Source organism: Pelobates fuscus, chromosome 1 (assembly GCF_036172605.1).
Source record: "Pelobates fuscus isolate aPelFus1 chromosome 1, aPelFus1.pri, whole genome shotgun sequence".
NCBI classification, from domain to species: Eukaryota; Metazoa; Chordata; class Amphibia; order Anura; family Pelobatidae; genus Pelobates; species Pelobates fuscus.
Window position 1 is genome coordinate 68,360,197 of NC_086317.1, and position 23,092 is coordinate 68,383,288.

Here is a 23,092-nt window from a genome sequence, read left to right on the forward strand (position 1 = left end):
AAGTATTGCCGGTAGTCTTAATGTTACCAACTGCTATGTGTGTGGAGGTACTAACATGGGAGACCAATGGCCTTGGGAAGCAAAGGAGGTAATGTCCGGTTCTGAGGCAGTTGACCAATTAATATCTACACAAGCCGATTATCATATGAGTGTTAGAGGTAAATCTGAGTGGAGATTAAAGACCTCCATCATAGGTTATGTTTGCATAGCAAGGAAAGGAATGATGTATAATACTTCTGTAGGAGAATTAACTTGTCTAGGGCAAAAAGCTTATGATGATGATGCGAAGAATACAACTTGGTGGTCGGCTTCAAATGTCTCAGAACCATCTAACCCGTTTGCTAGATACGCCAATTTAAAGGATGTGTGGTTTGACCTATCCATCACATCTACCTGGAGAGCCCCAGCAAATTTGTACTGGATCTGTGGTAAGAAAGCCTATTCGGAGTTGCCACAGGACTGGGAAGGGGCATGTGTGTTGGGTATGCTCAAACCATCCTTCTTCTTGTTACCTATTGAAACAGGTGAGACTTTAGGTGTTAAAGTGTATGATGTGAATCATAGGAAGAAAAGGGGACCCATAGAGATAGGCGCCTGGGAAGATAATGAATGGCCTCCCCAGCATATTATAGATTACTATGGGCCAGCCACGTGGGCAGAGGACGGTACCTTTGGTTATAGAACCCCAATTTATATGCTCAACCGTATTATAAGATTACAGGCGGTGGTTGAGATCATTACTAACGAGACATCACAAGCGCTCAATCTTCTAGCGAAGCATAATACCAGGATGAGGACAGCAGTATACCAAAATAGATTAGCCTTGGATTACCTTTTGGCAGTAGAGGGAGGTGTATGTGGGAAGTTTAACCTGAGCAATTGCTGTCTTCAAATAGATGACGAAGGGCAAGCAATAGCTGAGCTTACTAGCCATATGGTTAAACTAGCGCATGTGCCTACTCAGGTATGGAAAGGGTATAATCCAAGCAGTTGGTTTGGTAGCTGGTATGAGTGGTTTGGAGGGCTTAAGGCAGTGGTAGGTGGAGTCCTACTGATTTTAATGTTGTGTCTACTCCTGCCGTGTCTTATACCCTTAGTAGTTAGGTCTGTGCAAAGCCTGATAGAAAATATAGCAGAAAGGAAGGCTGCTGCACAGATAATGGCAATTTATAAATATAAGGCTCTAGATCAGGGAGAACCAATGCAGGAAGATGAGTGTTGAAGATTCACATCATAAGATAAGTCTGGTCTGGTTCAAGGTAACTTGCGGTGTATGCAAACTAAGGTTAAGTGATGCCTCAAGTAATTGTGAAATATCAAGAGGCATCAAAGGGGGGAATGTGGTGGAATCTCGGTAAAAATAAATTTAGTAGGCCGAGATTACCACGTGGCATGTGTACGTGCATATGCTGACGTATCGATCAGTTGGTTGCACGAGGCAAGATACGATCAGTAGTGTACGGAGCATGTGCAAGAATACAGGATATAGTATTCCCCTCCTCCATTGTGCTGGACAGGCCATGCGGTCAAGCAGGAAGTTAATTCTTATTTGTATTGATTGGTCAAGAGAATGTGCGGGTGGAGCTTAATATGGGAGGAGTTATGTGCCTATATAAGGAGCCTGCACTATTGTCCGGGGCTCAGAACTTGCTGTATTTTGGTGACATTAGTCCCTCTGGGTCCCGATCGGTGATCCAATAAAGAATCTCTTCCTTCCTGAAGAAACCTGTGTCCATCTCTCTGTGCTTGGCTTCCGTCAGTTTCTCCGGTATCATTCCTTTCTTTTAAAGGATGCTATTTCACCTTCACCTTAATGAAGCAGTTTGAATGTATAGTTTAAGCCCCTTGCAGTCTCACTGTTCAATTATAGTTCAATTTACACAAGAGATAAAAACTTTTAAATTAAAGGGACACTCCAGGCACCCAGACCACTTCCGCCCATTGGAGTGGTCTGGGTGCCAACTCCCACTACTCCTAACCCTGCAACTGTAATTATTGCAGTTTTTTATAAACTGCAATAATTACATTGCAGGGTTAACTCCACCTCTAGTGGCTGTATACTAGACAGCCACTAGAGGGAACTTCCTGGATTATAGCAAAGATTTCCTTTGCTAGAGCCTCACTGGTCGTCCTCACGCTGTGTGAGGACCTCCAGCATCGCTCATTTCCCCGTAGGAAAGCATTGAAATTCGTTTTCAATGCTTTCCTATGGGGAGACCTAATGCGCATGCGCGGCATTGCCGCGCATGTGCATTAGGTCTCCTCGGCCGGTGGGCGGGATCAGTCTCGCCCACCGGCTGACGGAATCAGAAGGAGGAGTGGCGCGGAGGAGGAGACAGCGACGAGGGACATCGTCGCTGCCTCAGGTAAGTGACTGAAGGGGTTTTCACCCCTTCAGTAACCAGGGATTGGGGGGTGGGAGGGAGAGGGTCCCTTCAGTGCCAGGAAAACGGATTGTTTTCCTGGCACTGGAGTTACCCTTTAAGTTACAAATGATTGAAAATAATTAAACCATTTTGTTTTTGTGCAGGCTGTGTCAGTCACGGGCAGTGGTGGTGTGACTAAGGCTGCATAAACAGTAACAAAATTGATTTAACTCCAAAGCAGTGAATTGAGCAGTGAAACTTATGAGGCAAAGGCTATAAACCAAAATGCTTCATTAAGCTAAAGTTGTTTTAATGATTATAGTGTCTCTTTAATTTTATGTGTTTGGTATGCATTCTGTCTTTCACAAAAACTGTTAAAAGGACATTGTCAGTGTGGGAGTTTGCACATTCTGTAAGCCAACTGGTTACCTCATAGTGTTTATCTTTTAGCTTACATCATATGCAAGGCCAAGCAGAGCATGCAGTGTAAATTAATTTAACCTTCGTGATGTAATGCACTTTATCTCGAATTCCTGGACGTGATCTGAGGTTTGTTGCACTGGACAAAAAAGTGTTGAGGAGTTAAAGGGTTACTCCAGCCAAAAAAAAAACGTGTTTTCTTTATTTATTTAATATTCCCTGAAGCCCGATCTTCACTGCAGGGGTGTGAAGGCCCGAAAGCTAGGCTGTGGGGAGGACTTGGTAGGCATGGCGTGGGTGCTGCCCTGTCAGTGATCCTATATGCTATGGGTGCTGACGACGGATGTCTTTTACGCGCAGACTTCGCAGTAACCAGCCCGGAACCTTCATTCCAAGCTCACTAAACTCCGACAGAGATGGAATTACAGCAAAGTGCTTTGGCTCAGTTTCTCAGTGAAATCCTACAAATACAGACTCCAAGCACCATGACCACTTAAAATCACTGAAGTGGTCGTGGTGCTTGGATTAACCCTTTGTTGTTGTGTGTGTTTAATACTTGCTTCTGCCACGTTCCTCGCACCAGTGAATGCTTATATAGCATTTACTTGAGTGAGGGAATGAGACACTATCAAGTCAACATTTTATTTATTTATGAAAAGCACTTAATACTACATTAAAATAATGACCACATCTATTATTATTATTACTGGCACGGTTTGCTATACCAGATGTTCTCAACCGTTTTGGACCACGGACATACTTTAGTATAAGAAATAGTTCCAAGGCACTTTTACTTTTTTTTACCAGTGACAGCTTAAAAATGGAGCACTGTGGACCCCATGAAAACTGTGGGCATTGTGGCCTCCCCGCCATTTGCTTTCTTTTCCTATGGCAGGTGGGACCTTACTGGATTAGCGACTAAGGCCACGGTTAACAAGTTATCTAAATGATTTAATACTGTAAGAAAAGTGTTCAACTGATTTATCAACAGAAGTCAACATTAAAGTCTATGCAGATTTTTGTAGGTAAAGTATTTAGAAATTTGAACATCTTTTTAAATCAAGGCCAAAGGCAGGAAGTGTGTGCATTTCCCTGGTATTTACGCCCCTCTTTGTCGCTGCTGCCATCGGACCAGGAGCACACCTGAATGACACAAGACAGAGAGCTGTCGTTACTCTGAACATCTGTGCTTGTATCATGCCGGCACGCTCGGAGTCTCACAGCGGCGAGGGAGCGGTTTGGGCACTAGGGAAATGCACACACCTTCTGTCACAGGATCGGCTCACTCGTCCACTTTTGGGGAAAAAAGAAATAAAAAATGACTCCACTGACTCCCATTTTGTTTTTTTACTTCCATTTATACTTTAATGTTTCACTGCTTTGCACGTGCCATAGATATCACTCAAGCATCTTTTTATAACATTACCATTTATTTGTAGAATGATGGTTAATGCTCGGTTAAAGAATGCCTGATATTTAATGTATACTCATTCTCTAATGTACAGAAATTTTAATGTTTTGAATCGCTAAACATTTCCTAAAATATGTGCTGCTTCTTGTCCTTTTATCCTCTGTAAAGGTTAGATCTGTGACCTTGGACCTTCAAATTACCCACTTTTCTGACTAAAACCTTGAATTAACAATTTTGGATAAGCTTTTCAAAAATATATATATTTTTTTTAAATATAAATATATATTTAAATATTTTGCCTGCCAAAAGGGCTTGCTTTATTGCTGAATATTATGAAACAAGCCTGGATGTTTGATTATTTAGCACTGCTATTTAGCTGTGGTGGATACTGGATACATTGTCAATACATATGTGATTCCCCCCACCTACTTTGTGCAATCTAAATTCCCTATGGAGTTTTTCTTATTTTGGATTATGCAAAAACTTGAAGAAATTTCAAGTTGAAAGAAAAAAAATATATATTCACATATTATTCAAAATATTAAGTAATTTTAAAGGCTTATCCATAAATCTGAAATTGTTTGAAAAGCCTACCCAACAATATTAAATGGAGGTCTTATTATGATGGGGAATGTTAATTGCTGCTGTGCTCTAAACATAGTTTAGTAAGTTTACAAAAATGGGGGACCCAGGGATATAAAATAACTAAACTGGCTGTCGCTGGAATCCAGACGCACCCTTCATCTTTCCAGCCTTGTGTTTAAGAGCTTTTCTGGGAAACTCCCACCCTACATGAACAAAATGCTTTCCCCAGCTGTTCCCACTTCCTATAACCTCCGATCCAGTACCAACACTTTACTTAGTCTACCTCAATACAAAAAGAAAGCGGCCCGATCCTCCTTCTCCTACAGAGCACCGCAATTGTGGAACAACCTCCCGCACACTTTCAAATCTTCCCCAGGCCTAAAATCCTTTAAGAGATCCCTCTCTACATGCCTCAAAACAGAATGCACCTGTCATGGTTGATTATATATTTCCTACCTGTTCTATGTTAAATTTTGTATTTATTGTGTATTAATATTGTTTTGAATTCTTTATTTTTGGTTTGCAGGTGATTACATCTGAATTACATACGCCACAACAGCGTGCATTTATATTGAAACGTATATGGGTAAAACAGTGGCATAGAGAAATTGCACAGAATTTTTTTTTTGACGAACATAGTGATACGTTAGGCATTAATGAATGAACTACGATAAACATATTGCTAAATAACTCGTCTGCTTCAGCGTACCTTAGAGGTACCGACAGGTAATTCCGTTACTTGGTCGAAAGGTATCTTCGCTGATATATCTGGACAACTATATTTGGGTAACTTAGGGTGTCCCCAGTGTAGACTAACTTATCGTGTACTTAAACCGTTATTTTTCAAGAGAGGCTTAGATAAAAATAATAAACAGACATGCTAAACTTTTTAAAACATTTTAACCTCGTTATATCGCTTGTTTTAGTATGGGCGTAACGTAAGCTAGCGTGTCAAAATACATTCTAGTATAACTCCTGCCCTATTCTAGGCGTTAAACCCGGTATAATACAGAGCTTGGGTTATATTTGTTAGAGTGTAGTTACAGTTAATTCTCCGTTTACGTTGAGGCCGTTCATAGTGAAAGGCATGCTTAAAAGAAAGAAAAGAAAAGAAAAACAGGGAAGGTCGGTCTCAGGTATCATAAATGCTGCAGCTTTTTTGACTCTATATGGTGCAGGCTATACTGAGAGGCTAAACATTCAAACATTTAAACATTGAGATTATAAAAAGCAAGGGTAGATTTAGAGAGGGTTATGTGTCCGCAAATCAGTCTCATTCAGCCCATGCCCGTTCGGGGTAGGCAGACCTCAAGGGCACGCAGGCAGAGTGGGTCAAGGCATCGCCGTGGGATCAGTCTGTGTGGACAGGCGGGTTCACCAGCGCCTATGTGCTCAGTTTCGGTTCCATCGGTGGACGGTGGGGTGACCCTCTGTACGTTGGTCCGGCCGACAGTTGTGGCTGTATGGGGTCGCTGTGGGCCGCATTGAGTTCTGGATCTTGGGTTCGGTGTGGTGAGTATATGTGGGACTTGTATGGTATTCCTGTCCTTGCTTGTATGGGAACGGGTGCTTGTACCTGCCCGTCTAGTAGTCGGGTCCCGCCTTTCTGGTGAATTGTAATGACACCGCTGGATGGTCGCTCTTGGGGCCCTCGGCAGTGCGTCATAATGGCGGCGCCTGGTTGCTGGGCGCATCCAGAGGGCCACTGCTTTCAATGCTTGGTAGTATGTCGCTCCACGGTTGTGGAGTACTGCACAGAAGCTTTTATATAGCCGGTCTAACGCCTCCATGGGCTGTGTCGATCGTTTGGTGTATGTGTCTCTTGCTTGGGGCCTGTGTTGGGCCGCCATCTTAGTAGTGCCTCGTTTACTTTGTGTCTCTATAGGCCGCGTGGCCCGGGGCTCCACCTGCGGTTTTACACTGATTGAGTCTCTTACCAGTGTGTCGTGGACTTGTTTGGTGGGTGGTTGCTTGCTTTTCGTGCTGGATGCGCTTATGTCCGCCATCTTGGGTGCCCCTGCTCCCACCTTACTCGATGGAGTTGCAGATATAGTCCTATGGTGTCGAGCATGGGGCTCCCCGCCCGGCGGGGACCGGGATCTCCCCCACCGGTCCATAGGGGGGGGGGTAAGAACTCGTAGTCGCTTGCGGCTGTTTGCTTTTGGCGGGAAAGCGGCCGTCTTTCCTCGCCTCCTCTCGAGCTAGGCCCCGCTCTGCCGTTGCGGTGCTCGGTCATCCCGGGTGTCGTGTTTGGTAGCTGTGTGTTCCGGCAGACTTCCTCCATGTCCTGGGCACATTGGCAGGAGTATTTGAACTCTGTAGCTCGGCAGGTGGGCATTTACAGCGCCCGTGTTGCAGGAGCTCCTGCAGTACACGTCTTGCCAGTTCGCTGGTTAGGCTCCGCCCCCCTATTAATATTGTTTTTGTATTTTATTGTACCCTAATGTAACAATGCAATGATTTGTGGACCCAGGACATACTTGAAAACAAGAGAAATCTCAATGTATCTTTCCTGGTAAAATATTTTATAAATAAATAAATAAATAAATAAATAAATAAATATTCAGAACTCATCTCTGTGAATTTTAGCTTATGTATTGGCCAGGCAACTCTTAAAGGGTCACTGTAGGCACGGTTATTGCTTTCTGTTATAGTGTCTGGAATCCCCTGGGGCCATTTTTCCTTTAAGCATTAAACCACTTTAAATGTTTTAATGCTAAAAGATTGCTGTGATTGTCCGAGAGAGCCAGCTGACCCCATTCACCCTATCACAGCACTCATCGCTGATACGAATTGGTATAGCTAGAAGGAAGTGAGTAGTAACCTTTGCTGTGCCTCAAGTGGGTGGTGGCCAATGACCTTTATTTAGAGTTAGACTGCTTGAAAATGGTTCGACACTGAATGGTGTGACAGTGCCAGGGGACCTAATGCACTATAACCAATTTAAGGAGAGGAAATTATTAGGAACACTCCACACACATACAGCACTTCAGGCTGTTATTTTTGTGAAAGTTTATAAAAGTGCTAGAGCTTCCCCTCTTCTACAGTTCATATAGCTCATTGAAAAGCCACGATTGTGGCTCTACCATAGAGACTGGAGTCCCTAGCATAGACTGAAAATCTGTATCAGGTATAGTGGGAACGTCTTGCAAAGGCTGTAGACTCTTTTTTTTTTCCCCCATACCTATATACTAAATTGTAAAAAATAAATAAAATAAAAATTACACAAAATGTTCATTTAATTACTGCCAGAACTGTGTATTTTCTTCATATAACAGGCAGACTTATGAAATTCCCAGAAGAGGTAGCAATCATAGCAGGGATTTGAGATTAAGGGGCATCTCCGAGAGCAAAACGCAGGACAGCTACAGATATTTTAAAGGGATAGGATAAGCAATGGAAGTTTGGATAAACTTTGAAATGTATTGATACAAAAAATTTAAGTTTATTTATTTATTTATTTTTTAAGGGAATTGGATTGAGCGTGGGCTGCCATATTTTCATACCTATTGATTTATTTTACTTATTATCTATTTATTTTTATTAGGGGGGAGCAATCATACCTGTCATTTTAATTTTCACCCAGCACTGCTGACATGTACAGTATACCATTATTTGTGTTTCACCTCCAGTATACCAAATGAAACATTGACTAAGCTATCATTTTTGCACTGTACATTAAATCGTGCACAGAACAATACCATGTTGGCTATGATATCATTATTGTTGTGATGGGATCATTATAACAGCTGCTACTTTATATTCCCCCGTTCTGTGTTGGCTTGCCAATTGCCTTTTTAAAGAGGCCACAGTTATCTCACATGCCCCTCAACCTCCGGCCATGGCACATTACAGGCCCGATAGATCTACTGCATACTGATTATAGATTGGATACCACATGTATGTGTAAATATGAACAGCTCAAAATACTGGAGATGAAGCTGCTTTCTGTCTTATTTGTAAGCTGATGAAGTGTAATTTGGAAATCGAAATGTGTCTTGGTTGAAAAATGTTTCTGTTCTAGAAAGATCTTTAGTATATTGCTACATACTCAATATGGAGATTACACAATTTATTTTCTTTCTTTGTTTTCACTGTGTCCTTTGGTTGGCTGCTCACTAGGATATTCATACTTCTCTGATTTAGGAACCTGGTTTATGAAAATGTTCCTTATTTTAATGGAATGTTGAATTTTTCTGTGCTTTTTTAGCTTATGATTCCTGATTTAAAAAGTTGTCTGATTTTATACCTGGATTGATAAAAACAGTAGATAATGAAAGATGCACTTTAGCAACAAATGATAAACTAATAGAAGGTTACAAATGCCTCTAGATTAGTTTTTTTAATACAATCCATAAACCACTAAAATTTGCAACCTGGAGGCTGTAAGTGGAATGTTTTTACCCTAATCCCTACTAACACGTTGCAGTATTGTACTTCCAGGAGTAAAGGGGATTGAAAACATTTCTGGGGAGTAGGTTACCAGATCTTACTAGACCATCAGGCTCTTCTCTGTCCCCTTCAGCTACTCGGATGTATTTATAGAGAGGTGCCTGTGTGTATACATATATATCACACATACTATAAAGATAAACTGTTGCTTCTTCTCGCCACCATTCCATTTCTTAAACTGTTCTTTCTTCCTGCAGAAACCAAGGTGGAGCTGGAGGAATTGATGTCAGATATCAAAAAGACTGCCAACAAGGTTCGCTCCAAGCTGAAGAGTGAGTGCTCCCAATGTTTCTCAAAATAGCCTCTAAAATACTGGATGAGCATTTGCCTACTTTCCTGGTGTTGACTGTTACCATGGTAACTTGTAACTTTATACCTTCACCTCATGTCTATTTTGTAGTCTTAAGACTTTCTTTGTCTAAGCACACAAAGCCCTATGCCCTCAGTGTCCAACTTCAGGACAGCCATTTAGCAGCAGCCACAATTCTATGACCGTTTCGGGCAGTTGGATACCTAGGGCCAAAACCAGGTGTAGGCAACCTTTGCCAGTCTTGGTGCTGTAGACTACATCACCCCTGATGCTTTACCAGCATTATGGTTGTAGGAGAAAAATTGGGTGATTTAGTTCACAACATCTAGCGTGCCAACATTTGCCTACTCCTGCCTATATCATTGATGGCTAATTTTGGCATCCAACATGCTCGTGGGTCTGGCTAAGCATTATGGGAAATTACCAGAAGGCCAAACACCACGGGAGTGGTGTTCAAAAATATCTGGAGATCCATGAGTAGTTCCCTGTGTTTTATATTGCATACTTGGGCTTAGGTAAGGTGTGGGCCCAGAGCTGTTCCTGAAAATGTTCAAGTGCTAAGAGGCCTAACAGGCAGATCTAGAGTCATGAGATTTAGGAGGTCAGAAACCAAAGAAAGGTCTCACCTTACAAAGCCCAGTATGTGTGGCTCAAAAAGAGCCTCCTGTAAATGATGGGTCTTGTATGTCCAACATTAGATAAAGAGCTTAAAAAGAAAAGTAATTCCTTGTTTTTGCTAATATACTGGACATTTCTTGTAATGTGGATGAAGCAGATTATGTTTCTCTATAAAAATAATTTAAACTGCGAATACGAACTCACATTAATAAATGTGTATGTGTGTGTATATATAATTTTTTTGTTCTTTCTTTAGATTCCTGACATGTTTCCACACACCCATAAACTTGAACACGTTGTCCCATTCCACTGCCAGCATTACAATTTCACACCTTCTAATTAAGAATTTCTTTTCCAACACATATCGCCTGCAAACCATGTCTTTATATAGATCTAGCCAAAGTGCACAATGGGTGCACATCAGAAATGACACAACAATGGGAACATTTATCTCAAGAACATCACAGCTAGAAAATACAATAGGATGTAAACAGTGTTCATAAAACGCTGGAAACTGCACAGCAGTATTGAGGCTGTGCTTAACCCACCAACTCCAAGAACCCAAAATGCTGTTCACCTCATTGAGGGATTACCTCTTACACCTTTGCTGCCTTTGGATTACTTTTACAATGATAAGAATTATGGGACGTCATTATGTTGACGGCAGTCCTTTTAAAAATCCATCATGTTCTGATTCACGACCATAATATTACGTCAATGCCCTGATCGAGCCCTTGTAGCAACTTCTTTGTGCTTCCGTCAGGCTTACACCAATTTTGCAAGCAACCAAAATATCATCCAGTCTAGTGACCCAACTTTTGGTCTGGAAACATTTTGATCTTAAAGTTGTAATAACTAATAATAATAAAATAAAATGATCTAGTCTATCAAGTTAAAGGACAACTATTCACCAGATGTTGACTATTCTTTTGTTTAAAGTTCATTACATTTAATGAAACATAATGATATTATTTAAATTAATGCATATTTGTTTTTCTGAGAAAAAATCACCTTTTTTATCTGGCTGAGCAGCCATGTTGGGTCAGATTTTACTGTTATCTGACCAGCGGCTTTGCAGCCGAACTTGCCTGCTGCTGCAATGGCTCGGTGGGAACCTGCAGCAACGGGCAAGTTAGGTTGAGTAGCAGAAGTTAAAAAAGTTTTCTCAAAAGGATAACAATACACAATTAAAAAAGATCGTCAAGTTTCATTTAAATGTAATAAACGTTTAAAACAATGAGAAGTGAAAATGTGTCGGTTCTTTTTTAAACATTTCACTCATTCTAGTGGATGCCATTGATCCTAAAGAGGGATAAAAAAAAATAAGCAACGTGCTTTTGTTTTACAGCTTGTTAGCAAGTTCTCAATTAAATTTACTAAATGTTGTATCTGCGGCAGGCATTGAACAGAGCATAGAACAAGAGGAAGCAATGAATCGCTCATCAGCAGACCTACGCATACGGAAGACACAGGTGGGTCATAGTACCTTATTTATTTATTTTTCTCCCTGTCTCTGCCAATTCTATTTATCTCTATCGGCAGGACCTTGTGTTTGTGCAAGGTTGGTTTCCTTTATCATATTGAAAGAATTAAGAAAGGTCACATTTATCACTGATGCCACGCTTATCACATGTTGGGTATCGCCCAACCCTTTCTGTATGTACGGGAGTGTGCCAGGCTTACTATTACACGGCACAGAGCAGCAGCTCCTTGGAATGGTTGGCACAAAGGTCAGAAATCAATCAAATTTTGTCAGTTCACCTTAGCAGCCTGTTAATCCCTTTGACATTTAGCTACCCGGGGCTACTGCATTCGGAGTCTGTCTTTATAGCCAAGAGATGTTTGTTTTGTTTTATTTACCTTGTGATGTAATTTTTTAAATATGATGACAAAATAAGGCCAGGTTCCATTCAAATGTCTATGGGGATGTGAGCATATATACTTACTTTGATCCAAACGCCTTTACTTTTTCTTTTTAAATATTGGGGTGAAACCCTTAATATGTTCTAAAAATATGCTAAAAACACTACGCCGTAATGAGAGATGATAAAAAAATATATATATATTTTAATTATAACCTTCCCCTTTCACCGTCTATAAACATATCCGAAATTCTTCTTCAAAGGGCAACTAGATGATTGTACTGGAGTAGAGGGTTACCAGAAATAAAACTGAACCAGACAACAACGTTCTGCTATGTTATGTGCATAATCCTAACACTCCCAGATGCACATTTTCTATTCTTTTTAAGTATTTACATTTTTGGGATTGCGCGTTGACAGGCTGTGTTTGATGTTGTTAGTGTTATTTTACCTTGCATGAGGTTGGGTCACTGTGTACCGTGTCTTTGTCAGGCGCTGATTCATCAAGCTGCGAGTTATTTTAGATCTGTTAATGTTATACAATTACGACCATAAGACCCTGTCAGACTTCAGGAATATCTGCCAAAATTACTGGTGTTCATTTGTATAAGCTTCTTACGAATTACTTATTTGTAGCTAATTCTTTCCTACCCCGTTTTTGTTAATGCAGTAGAGTGAAATGTGGAGGTCACTGTAACGGTCCAGTTAACGATATGAATTAGCCACTAAGGCGAAGATTTCCTAATAAGGAATGCTGGGTGACTATAATTAATGTTTATGTCCTTGTCACATTTAATAACCTTCAGATTATATGGCTGCTTTTTCACATAACTAGAAGTGACCTGTATACATTTTTATTGGGAAAAATAATCTGCAGTCATTAACCTCTGTAATCTACGACAGGTAATACAAGCCTCTGGCATCTTTTTAGCTTTACAGTAGCACTGTGTGTAACTGAGGAGATGGGTGCTACAAGATATATTGTTCTAATTTATTATAGCACATAATAAGCTGACTTTTAACAGGACTCAGACCCACAGATTATTACTTTTAGATATTATAAGAGCACTAATCAAAGTTGGTTATGGGACACTGGCCAGACCTTATATACTTCTTCGAGCCTCTGAGTAGGAAGCCATTTTTAAAGAAAGGAGTTTTAACAGATACTTTAAAAATACTTTAAATACTGTTGTCCGATGCTGCTGTTAGTGGAAATGCTTTTTATTATTATTTAAACTCCGCTCCATTCCCTAAACAAATTTCATATAGAAGCGAATCTCTATCGCTGTTACTGAAGGGAGAAACTTTGCCGCCGGTCTGGTACTGATGGCTGCAGAGATGCGCAGAGAAGTTACACCCAATTATGCACCATTCAGTTTGCCTTGTGTAGTATTTTCCTCTATCTCAAATATTACATTCAAGATGCTGATAGATTCTCTTATGTCTTTTTCCAGCATTCAACTTTGTCACGCAAGTTTGTCGATGTCATGTCGGAATATAATGCCACACAGTCGGATTACCGTGAGCGATGCAAGGGCCGTATCCAGAGGCAGCTGGAAATCAGTAAGTTCTAACTGAATATAGCTTTGACAACCAACCAGTGATTCCAAAGGAAATTTGAGTGTTTATATTGTTAGACATTTTTACCGATCTATTTACATTTTATTTTGAAACAACGTTTTTAGTTTTTATTGTGAAACAAAAATATACATGGGTTATGCATTAAACTTGGGAATGTGAAGAATTCGCAAAGGAACTGTACATTTTAGGTCAAAAAGACAAATCGTTAAAATAGAAACTTTTTATCTGGTTTGGGTTATTGTTCCTAAACTTTTGCAATTCTGTTGTCAATTCTTAAAGATTGGCAGTTTACTGAATAATTAATAATAAAAAAAACTCATTGATGTTTCCTTCTCATTTAAACATTGTTTCTCAAAGGACCGTATCAGGTTATGTTTTGTTATGTAGGGAACCCAGTTTTGTTGTCTATCTGAATTTTATTGAGATGGATGTATACAAAATTCAAGCAATGGTAAAAGTGTGCAATTCAGTACAGTAAAGCAGTACAGATTTGGGATATAAGCATATTTGGGTGATGGATCCATTTTTTTTAGTAAAACAAGAAAGGTAGCACAAGATACCGGTACATAGCAGGCTAAACAGGCTTGTCTAGGCTGAACTGATATTGTGCGCATAGAAATAGATTGCATTTCTAGACATGAGAAGTACTAAGAGATTAAACACAAGAAATCAAATATTAGTATTTAGGATGCAGGAAAACTACTGGGATAAAGATAAAACAAATTAAACTATCATCTCAGCTGGAGGAAACTGCCTAGGTCGTTCAGGCTATGCCTTTAATGGGCCAAGTTAGGAAGGCAGTTCGGAACCAGGCTATAGATTTGGTCACCCAATGCCACAGATGGGCCATGGCAGAAAGTCTAGCTCCCTGCCAAAGGCAGCTCTCTGTCTCGCTGCTGCCGATCCTGGGAAACAAAGCTGGAGCTCCTGCTTTATATCGTACCGCGAGTTAGCTCTACACCGGACTCGCTGTCCCCCTGTGTATTTAGTAGATGGGCTAGAATTTGCTGACAGCTCGGCAAACGAGTGGCTTGGGACTCACAATGCTTCAGGTCCCTGCAACTTCGGCCCGTGGCCTCTATGGGAGCCGCTCCCATATGTCTCCTGTGGCTGAATCTTGGGTCCGGAGTCCTCCATGGGTGCATGGACTGTGGCATGGAGATATCTCCAAGTGCGCCTCCAGCCCGGAAAAAGAACAGGTGGATGAGTCAGCATCATTGGATAATTGTTTAGCAGGAGAGGTAAGCACCTGAGATCTGTTAGAGATGTGTTTCCAAAATGCTTGGCAGAAAGCATCGAATCATGCATCAGAAACCTCCCTCCACTGCTTTGTCTTGGAGCTTGACCGACCTTGTGGGGATTCCAGTGTGGTGGCCATTTTGGATAGTATTGTAGTAAGAAAAAACTTTATTTGCAGACATGTACCGGTATGTCCATACTACTTAAAAATAATCTGACTTTCCTCCTAAAGAAACTACTACTTAAAGGAACACTATAGCATTAAGAACACAAAACTGTATTCTTTACAGTATATACCACAGGGTCCCTCTGCCTATTTATTTAGGTCTGCCACCGCCCCCACCCGCCCCCACATGGTGTATAAAAGTTTAAAAAGCATTTTTACATTTACCTGTTTCCAGCGTCAAGATGACTCTGCGCAGGATTGGTCTCAACTACCATTGATGTCACCCAAAAGGGGAACCTAATGCATGTGTGGCGAGCGCTGCGCCCCTAGAGCTTTCCTGTAGGAAAGCTTCGAATCAGTGCTTTCCTATGGGGATTTTGAAAACATGGATGTCCTCATCAAAGCATGAAGAAGCCCAGCGTCGTTTCATGGAGTTAACTACATTAGTTTCTAGGAAGTGGCTATAGTAGCTGTTTGGAATACAGGGGCACCTCACCCAGTCCACTTCAATGAGATGAATTGGTTTGGGTGTCTATAATGTCCCTTTAATACGTTTCCATCTTAGAGAAAACATTATTAAAGGGACACTGTAGTCACTGCAACTGCTCAATCTCATTGAAGTGGTTGTAGTGTCTGGATTCCCCTGGTGCTGTCCTTCCATTATGTGTTAAAACATTTTTAATGTTTTAATACTAAACGAGAGTCCCCAGCAGCTTATCCCCTCTGCTGCTCAGAGTAATGCTTCCACATTCGCCTAAGCAATACAATGGACAGTTGTGAGTGTCTGAGAGTGTCAGCTGACTGCTTTCAGCCTATCACCATTGCTGGTATGAATTGGTATGACTAGAAGGATTTTTGTAATTATTATTGATATTTATTTAGCGCCAGCATATTCCATAGTGCTTGACAATTAGAATGGGGGTATTTGACAGCAAATAATTGGCATACAAAATAACAGAGAAAAGAGGTGAAGAAAGCCCTGCCTCTTACAATCTGTGAGGAAATGTTATAGACACACAAGAGAAATAACAGCATGTCAGAGGGGGCAGGGATTGATTGATAAGATGCCTGTGTTAAAATAAACTAGTAAACGTGCTGTGTGGAACTTGCGAACATTGAAAGGAGATAGAGAGCTGGGCTATAGAAATGAGAAAACTGCGGATGGCAGTTTAATGAGAGAATCGTCATCCAGGAAGATGATTGGATTTTCTAAAGAGATGTGTTTTCAATGACTTCTTCAAGGGCTGGAGGCAACGGGACAGTCTGATGGCACTGGGTAGAGAATTTCATAAGAATAGGGGCAGCCCTTAAAAAAAAAAAAACCTGCAGATAAGAGTTAGCGGTGTGGGGACAAAAATATGTCATTGGTAGGTCACTCACAGAGTGAAGGAAATGAGAAGGGGTGTATTTGTTGAGTGGAGAGGAAATGTAGTGAGGAGTGGAGTTATTGTGTGCTTTGTAGGTTAGTGCAGTTTGATTTGCATCCAGAAAGGTACAAAAAGAAAATGCAATGATTGCCAAAGAGGTGACGTGTGGGAATAGCCATCAGGTAGAATGTTGAGCCATAATGGTGTTATTCGTTACAGAATGCTTAGCCGTACTTCCAGTGGGTGCTGGGCTATGGGTGGCTAGGGATCCTCATTCAGTGTTAAACTGGTTGGAAACAATTTAACACTGAATAAAGGGACGGTGCCGGGGGACTTTAGGCACTATAACCAACTCCCTAAGATGAAATGATTTGAGTCCCCAAAATTGTCTTTTTAAAAATGTATCAGAACTCAACACTGAGTTGCTATATTTCATACACCCTTACCATCAGTAGTATTTTTACGTTGGCCTGCCACATTAGGCCACTACAGTGACCACTTGGAGCTAATTGTGACTACCTAACAGCTGGTCAACAGTGCACACAGAAACCAGTTCTACTCAATTACACAATTAGTGTGTTTCTTTTTGTTAAAAGATGCTCCGTTTGCAGGTGTTTTGGAAAAATTACAGAAAATTGTTTGTATGCCTTTCCATTATAGACATAATTTTTTCTGTTGAATTGTTATATAATGTGGTATCAGGAATTGTTGTTGTGGCCTCCAGGAGATGTCTTATCTGTTTCTATAAAAGACAACATCATCTGTGGCACAGCACATATCCAAGGTGACAGGGTACTCAGAGCATGAGTACGAAGAGATGGACAAATGTCTGCTATAGCTGGAAATGTCTGTGAGCCTAGCTACAGGGCGTCCTGGTGTTATTATTATTCTTATATGTTTACATTGGAATTAACTGCTTCATACAGGAATTATAACGGATCCCAGTGTTTATCTTTGTAATATATCTTGGAATCAGACCACTAATGGGTATCAGTGTCCCCGAGGCAGTAGTAGTTATGGTATATAATACGGATTATAATGAATCCTATGTCTTAAGCAGATAACGCAAGGGAACATCGATACTAAACAAAGATAAGAATAAATGCTGAACATTGCATTTAAACATCAACAGATTATTTTTAATAGGTAAACGCCAGGAGGTATTATAAAGAAGCGATGATTTCTTGACCAGATATTTTTCATTACAACAAAAAGTGGCTATAAATGGTTTTACTCAACTTAATTTTAGGGCCAGAAAAAAATCTTCAGGTTGTCCGTGTGCTTTTTACGGTGCTGTCAGTGACAAAATAAGGGATAAACTAGCCACCAGATCAGCTGGGGCAAGTTATTACCAGGGGCTCTGAATGGTCTCTTCTTTACTGAAGTTTGAGACTGATTATGGCTCCATATGCTGTGACAGGATCTGTTCATTAAACTCGAAATTCTAACAAATTAAAATCCACGTGGACATAATAACCAAAGTCTGACTATAGCTGAATTCCATTTAGAGTCCGGTGAATTGCAATGAATTTGAATTAGACCCCATCAGGTAGAAGATAAGATGTGGCACGGTATATTCCCGTCCCATTGTGTATCTTTTTTTACATGTCCATGACTCTTATTATTTAAATATGCCTCAAAATCAAGATTTTTTTAAATGACACATTCAGACAATAAAGAAACGTCCCACTTACTGCTTGTCTGCACAGTTCAATGGAACCATTTTAAAATCATGTTATTTTGTACATTTTTGTCTCTGGTGCTTCACACAGTTATTTACCGATTTATAAACCTGTAATTGCTTGGCTTGTGCAGTTTTGCTGAAAGCACTGGTCATAATGCATTTCATTCCCTGTCCTTATTAATTTATAATTGTAACTGTAAACATACAATTTGATAATTATATTCATGTAAATTTACCTATGCTAAATGCTTCCTTTACCCTGTCCTTGCAGAATATATTGAATATCATTTTTATTTTACAGCTGGAAGAACCACAACAAGTGAAGAACTAGAAGACATGTTAGAGAGTGGGAACCCGGCCATCTTCTCCTCGGGAGTACGTGAGCTATAACAAAAACCATATCATGAGTGTGCACTGCCACTTTTGCTGCCTACATGTCCCATACTGTCAACTAAATAATAAAATGAAGATTCACATTGTGGAACAATTTATTGCTGCAGACTTCCCCCACAACTCAGAAGATGCCACTCGATGACTAGTTGTCCTAGGTCTAACTGTGACCCTGATTTTTGTGTTACGATAATATTTTGATGATGTGACCTCCGTTACAGTCTCTTGGCAGCTCAGATTCACGCGAACATGTTTTGTCTTTGTAGATCATCATGGACTCAAGCATCACCAAGCAGGCTCTGAATGAAATCGAGACTCGGCACAGCGAAATCATTAAATTGGAGAACAGCATCCGCGAGCTGCATGACATGTTTATGGACATGGCAATGCTGGTGGAGAGTCAGGTGTGTATGGTCTTCTACTCGGATGGGACCCGGACCTTGTTGGTAGAATACGCCATTTACAATGCAGATTATTAGACATAATTTTGTATCCCATATTTTCTGCAATTACCATAAGGGAGGGTGTGGGGTGGATCAATGTTACCTGTTACAGTATTAATATATATAAAATGGAGGTGCTCTGGTTAACCTTGCCATATGGGCAACGGGTTTCTGACCTACCCTCCTGTGTTTGCTTCCCATGCTGCATGTGTGATGAGAGCTCAGCTGGTAGGTATTGCTGTTTTCTTGGTTTTTTTCGTTGTTGTTGTGGTGTGATAACGTTAAGTGTAATTCCAGCATGCCGGTCACCTTTCTGAATAAATGTCTTTTGTCTAAAACTGCAACTTGTTTCTTGGCACACAACGTAACATTCCTCTCTGGTGGGTGCTACGTTTACGCATGCATTTTCTGCTTCGCTTGGATATAAGAATTAGGTTACTTATATAATAATAAGTCCCAGGCACTCCCGGCTATATTTGGTCCATTCTTCTTTTTTTCTTCAATGTAATATATAGATAGGGCTTGGAAAACATATGCCAGAACAGCAAATACAAAATAAAGAAAAAATAAGAAGTAATTACATTTGAGGTTCCTGCATTTGCTGCACAACCCCAAGTTTTGCAGCACGTGATGTGAGCTCTTACCAAACCAGGCTGTGATCGATGCTCACAAGGTGGATGACCCTAATGGTAATTCAATTATATAGAATAGGTCTCAGATATTTCCCACAATGCCTAGTTAGCATGTGATAATGTTAGTCTAGGTAGGTGATAGTTGGCATGAGGAAAACAGACATTATACTACCCATCTGCAAACCCAGGCCTCAGCAGTTTGTTTCTCTACATCAGATGTTTTAAAACTACAGCTTCCATGATTTGCCATTCTAAATGTAATTCACAAGGCTGGGCAGCATTATGGATGTTGTAGTTTTAAAACATCTAGGGATCTACCTTTTGGGCACTTGTTAGTTCACATATTGTTCCGCAACTTGTTTGTTAGTCTATCTGTTGCACAGCTCTGTGGAATATGTTGATGCTTTATAAATGATAATAAATAATAACAAAACTGGAAGAAGAAATTCTATCTTTTTTTTAATGCTGTTTCTGCTTCGCAAACAGTACTCTTTAATTGTGTGTAAACATTCTAAAGGGGTTTGCTGATGTGATGTTCTGTGTATGTAGTGCTTGGTTTCCCACTGCATGTGTGTGATTAAATCTGCATGTTGTGCCTTTGGCTTTTGTTACGGAGTCCATTGCTCGGATTTCAGTCACCTGACCTGCTGTTTGTCTTTACACGCAGGTTATAGCTTATCGGAGCAGCAGGTGGGGTTGAAAATCACCCACAGAAGAACAGGTAACCAGCGTGGCGAGAAAGTTTAATATCCAACATATTAAGATTCTCTTTTTCTCTGGCCCTCCTCTGTTGTCCCTCACTTCTTGCGTCACTTCTTGGTCTCTCTGTTGTCTTTCTGCACGCTTCTTCTACTTTCTATTTATTACCCTTCATGTATGTCTTGTCAATCTCATAACGTCTTTATTCTTTCTGCACTTCTTCACGTCTCTTTTTCTGCCAAATCTTGGTTTCTCTTTTCTCCCTTGACTTTGCCTGATGGTTCTTCTAATATCATTCCACGATTCTGTTTTTTTTCTCCGTTCTCTTCAATTCTCTTTTTCCACTCTCTATGTACACATTGTATCTCTCTGATCTCACTCAATACTCAATGCTCCTGCTTCTCTCTATATGGTTCTCTCGCTTTCATGGTCTTTATGTCTCCTGTTTCGATGTCTTCCCAATCTCTCCTGCTCTTCCTTTTCGGCCTCTTCTTTTTCTCCTGTTCCCCGTTTTCCCTTTTATGCACCACTACCAGGGAGAGATGATAGATCGTATAGAGTATAATGTGGAACATGCCGTGGATTATGTGGAAAGGGCCGTCTCTGATACCAAAAAGGCCGTCAAGTACCAGAGTAAAGCTAGGAGGGTGAGTATGTGCTTTTAAGCAACGCTTGTATTAATATCCGCAATGACATTTTACATCTGAATTTCTATCCTTTCATTTTGCTGGTGTTACACAAATTCAACAAAGTCAAACATTTAAAAGGATTGAATTCAGTTTAAAAGATTAATGTTTTAGTACAAGGATAGATGCAGAACATACCCATCTGTGTTTACCAAATTCGCAAGGCTGGGCAGCAATTGGATTTTTAATAAAATTATAGAGTGCAGTTTTGACCTATCTTACCATGGGTCCTGGCTCATCATGAGAATATAAATGCATTTGAAACCATTATGTTTATTGCGATTGCCTTTAGGTGACATTATCCAGTTACAGTGCAGTAAGACGGATTGGATAGCAATTCTTCTCGATTTATTAACTCAATATGTAGAAAGTTTATTTTTATGTTGTAGTTATTGATAAAAAAAAAGCTGTTTTTACTAGAGTGGTCAGCTTAATTTTGTATTTAACTAAATACAAAATCACAATACCTAGGAAATGTAGACATCTCATTTGCAAACAATGACCTTTACATATTTGTTTTACTTTTACAGAAGAAGATCATGATCATTATCTGCTGTGTGGTACTTGGTATTGTCATCGCGTCAACGTTTGGAGGAATTTTCGGATAGGGGCAGCAGTAGGTCGCATGTTCTGGACATATGGCGGAAAAAAAAGTGGCACATGGTGCGAGCCACACCTGTTAATGGGGGACTGACCGCGAAAACACGCTTCCCGATTGGAGAGCCCCTCTGCATGACAACCCTGTGTGTAACCCAGCGCACGTACCCAGAGAGCGATTCACTTTTCTGTATGGAAGGGGGAGGAACAGTTATAATGACGTAAGATCACTGACAACACATGGGTTGCGAAGTGATGCTCCTCTGTTCTTCTCATCAAGAAGAGCGTTTTTTTTTATTTATTTTTTTGTTTCTTGTTGTTGGTTTCTTAATATTTTTTCTTTTCTAATGACAGATCCAGCCAGGTGCTTTTAGGGATCAATATAAGGTTAGACCTCCAGCACTGCCTTTGTATTCTGTCCCAGTGCCCACCAGATGCCTTTTGGGTTTGGAGCTAGATTTGTCTCTGCCAAGGTCAACTTAGACACCAGTGTTGGGCCAAGATGCCAAGCACAGTCAACAGTTATTTCTTTTACTTAGGCCCCGAACATTCCTCCCCCTCTATAAAGCAAAAAAACAACAACTTGGGGACAGCGCGTTGGACAGACCATGTTGGCCTCCCCTTTGCATGATAGGGTCTCAGTGTTTGGTTAAACTATTCAAGGTTGGAGTCTGTTTAGTGTGATCCTTTATCATTACCTCTCCTGGAGAGGGGCACATCCCTTTTTGGGTTCTTTTTATTTTTGCTATTTGTTTTTGTTTGTTTGTTTTTTAAATTAAGTGCATACATTCCATTTTTGCAATTTTGTGAGCAAGGTGTCAACCTCAATGTCTCTCTCAAACCCACGTATGCAGAATTGATATGTGAAGCAAGTCCAGAGTCATTGAAGCTGTGAAGATGTCGCAGTAGGGCAGTGCAGCACCATCCGTTGAGTTTGTGATGGTTAACCAAGCCCTGATGTGCCTTACAGCTTGTTCCAGTCAGGAGTTAACCCTTTCAGGGCTGCAAAGCGTTTTTTACAAGGTCTTCCCAACCCTGAAGGGATTAATCACCAGCATGCTTTTGTGCAGAGAGTTTTATATTTGGTGTTTTATCTTCCTGGTGTAATTTGTCTGCACCCCTTGTGTGGCATTTAATAAATTATGTGAGTTTGGGAAGATGCAAGAAATCAGAGTTGGCTCTTTTATTAAAAAGTACACGTATGTTTGCCAGTTTTACCTGTTTAGACCCTAAATGAATCTACTTTTCGATCCATTAAATTAAACAATACTTTAACTTATGAACACTGTTAAAAGGTATATTTGAAAGATGCAATATTGATTATTGAAGGAAATAAAGGAATGGTAATATGAAAGCTGACCATTTAAGGAATATTCTAAGTAACATAACCACTGCATAACCATTACACCCTGCTGTAGTGGTTATAGTGCTAGAAGTGCCCTGGCACATTCACATCACAATCTGGTAAATCATTTTAGCATGGTTTGAAATGTCACTGGGTGCCACCAGGTGCAAGGAACTAGTATGGGCACCCGGTGGACCCAAGAATGCTCCAAGCCATGCAAAATATTTTGACAGATTAGG

The 23,092-nt window shown here is 40.4% G+C and overlaps 1 protein-coding gene across 2 annotated transcripts in view; it reads left to right on the forward strand.

Annotated features, from left to right (window-relative positions):
- STX1A (syntaxin 1A) overlaps positions 1 to 22,676 on the forward strand; it is an 88,913-nt gene extending 66,237 nt beyond the window's left edge. The window contains exons 4-10 of one of the 2 annotated variants that reach the window (XM_063449496.1): positions 9,432 to 9,506; positions 11,561 to 11,634; positions 13,479 to 13,587; positions 18,363 to 18,436; positions 18,718 to 18,855; positions 20,194 to 20,247; positions 20,762 to 20,845. In XM_063449496.1, coding sequence (XP_063305566.1) covers positions 9,432 to 9,506; positions 11,561 to 11,634; positions 13,479 to 13,587; positions 18,363 to 18,436; positions 18,718 to 18,855; positions 20,194 to 20,226 — 503 coding nt within the window. In that variant the 3' untranslated portion in view covers positions 20,227 to 20,247; positions 20,762 to 20,845. Of the gene's footprint in view, positions 1 to 9,431; positions 9,507 to 11,560; positions 11,635 to 13,478; positions 13,588 to 18,362; positions 18,437 to 18,717; positions 18,856 to 20,193; positions 20,248 to 20,761; positions 20,873 to 21,441 lie in introns of those variants that run through there. The other variant, XM_063449487.1, reaches the window with a different exon arrangement.
- Positions 22,677 to 23,092: the final 416 nt, after the last annotated feature.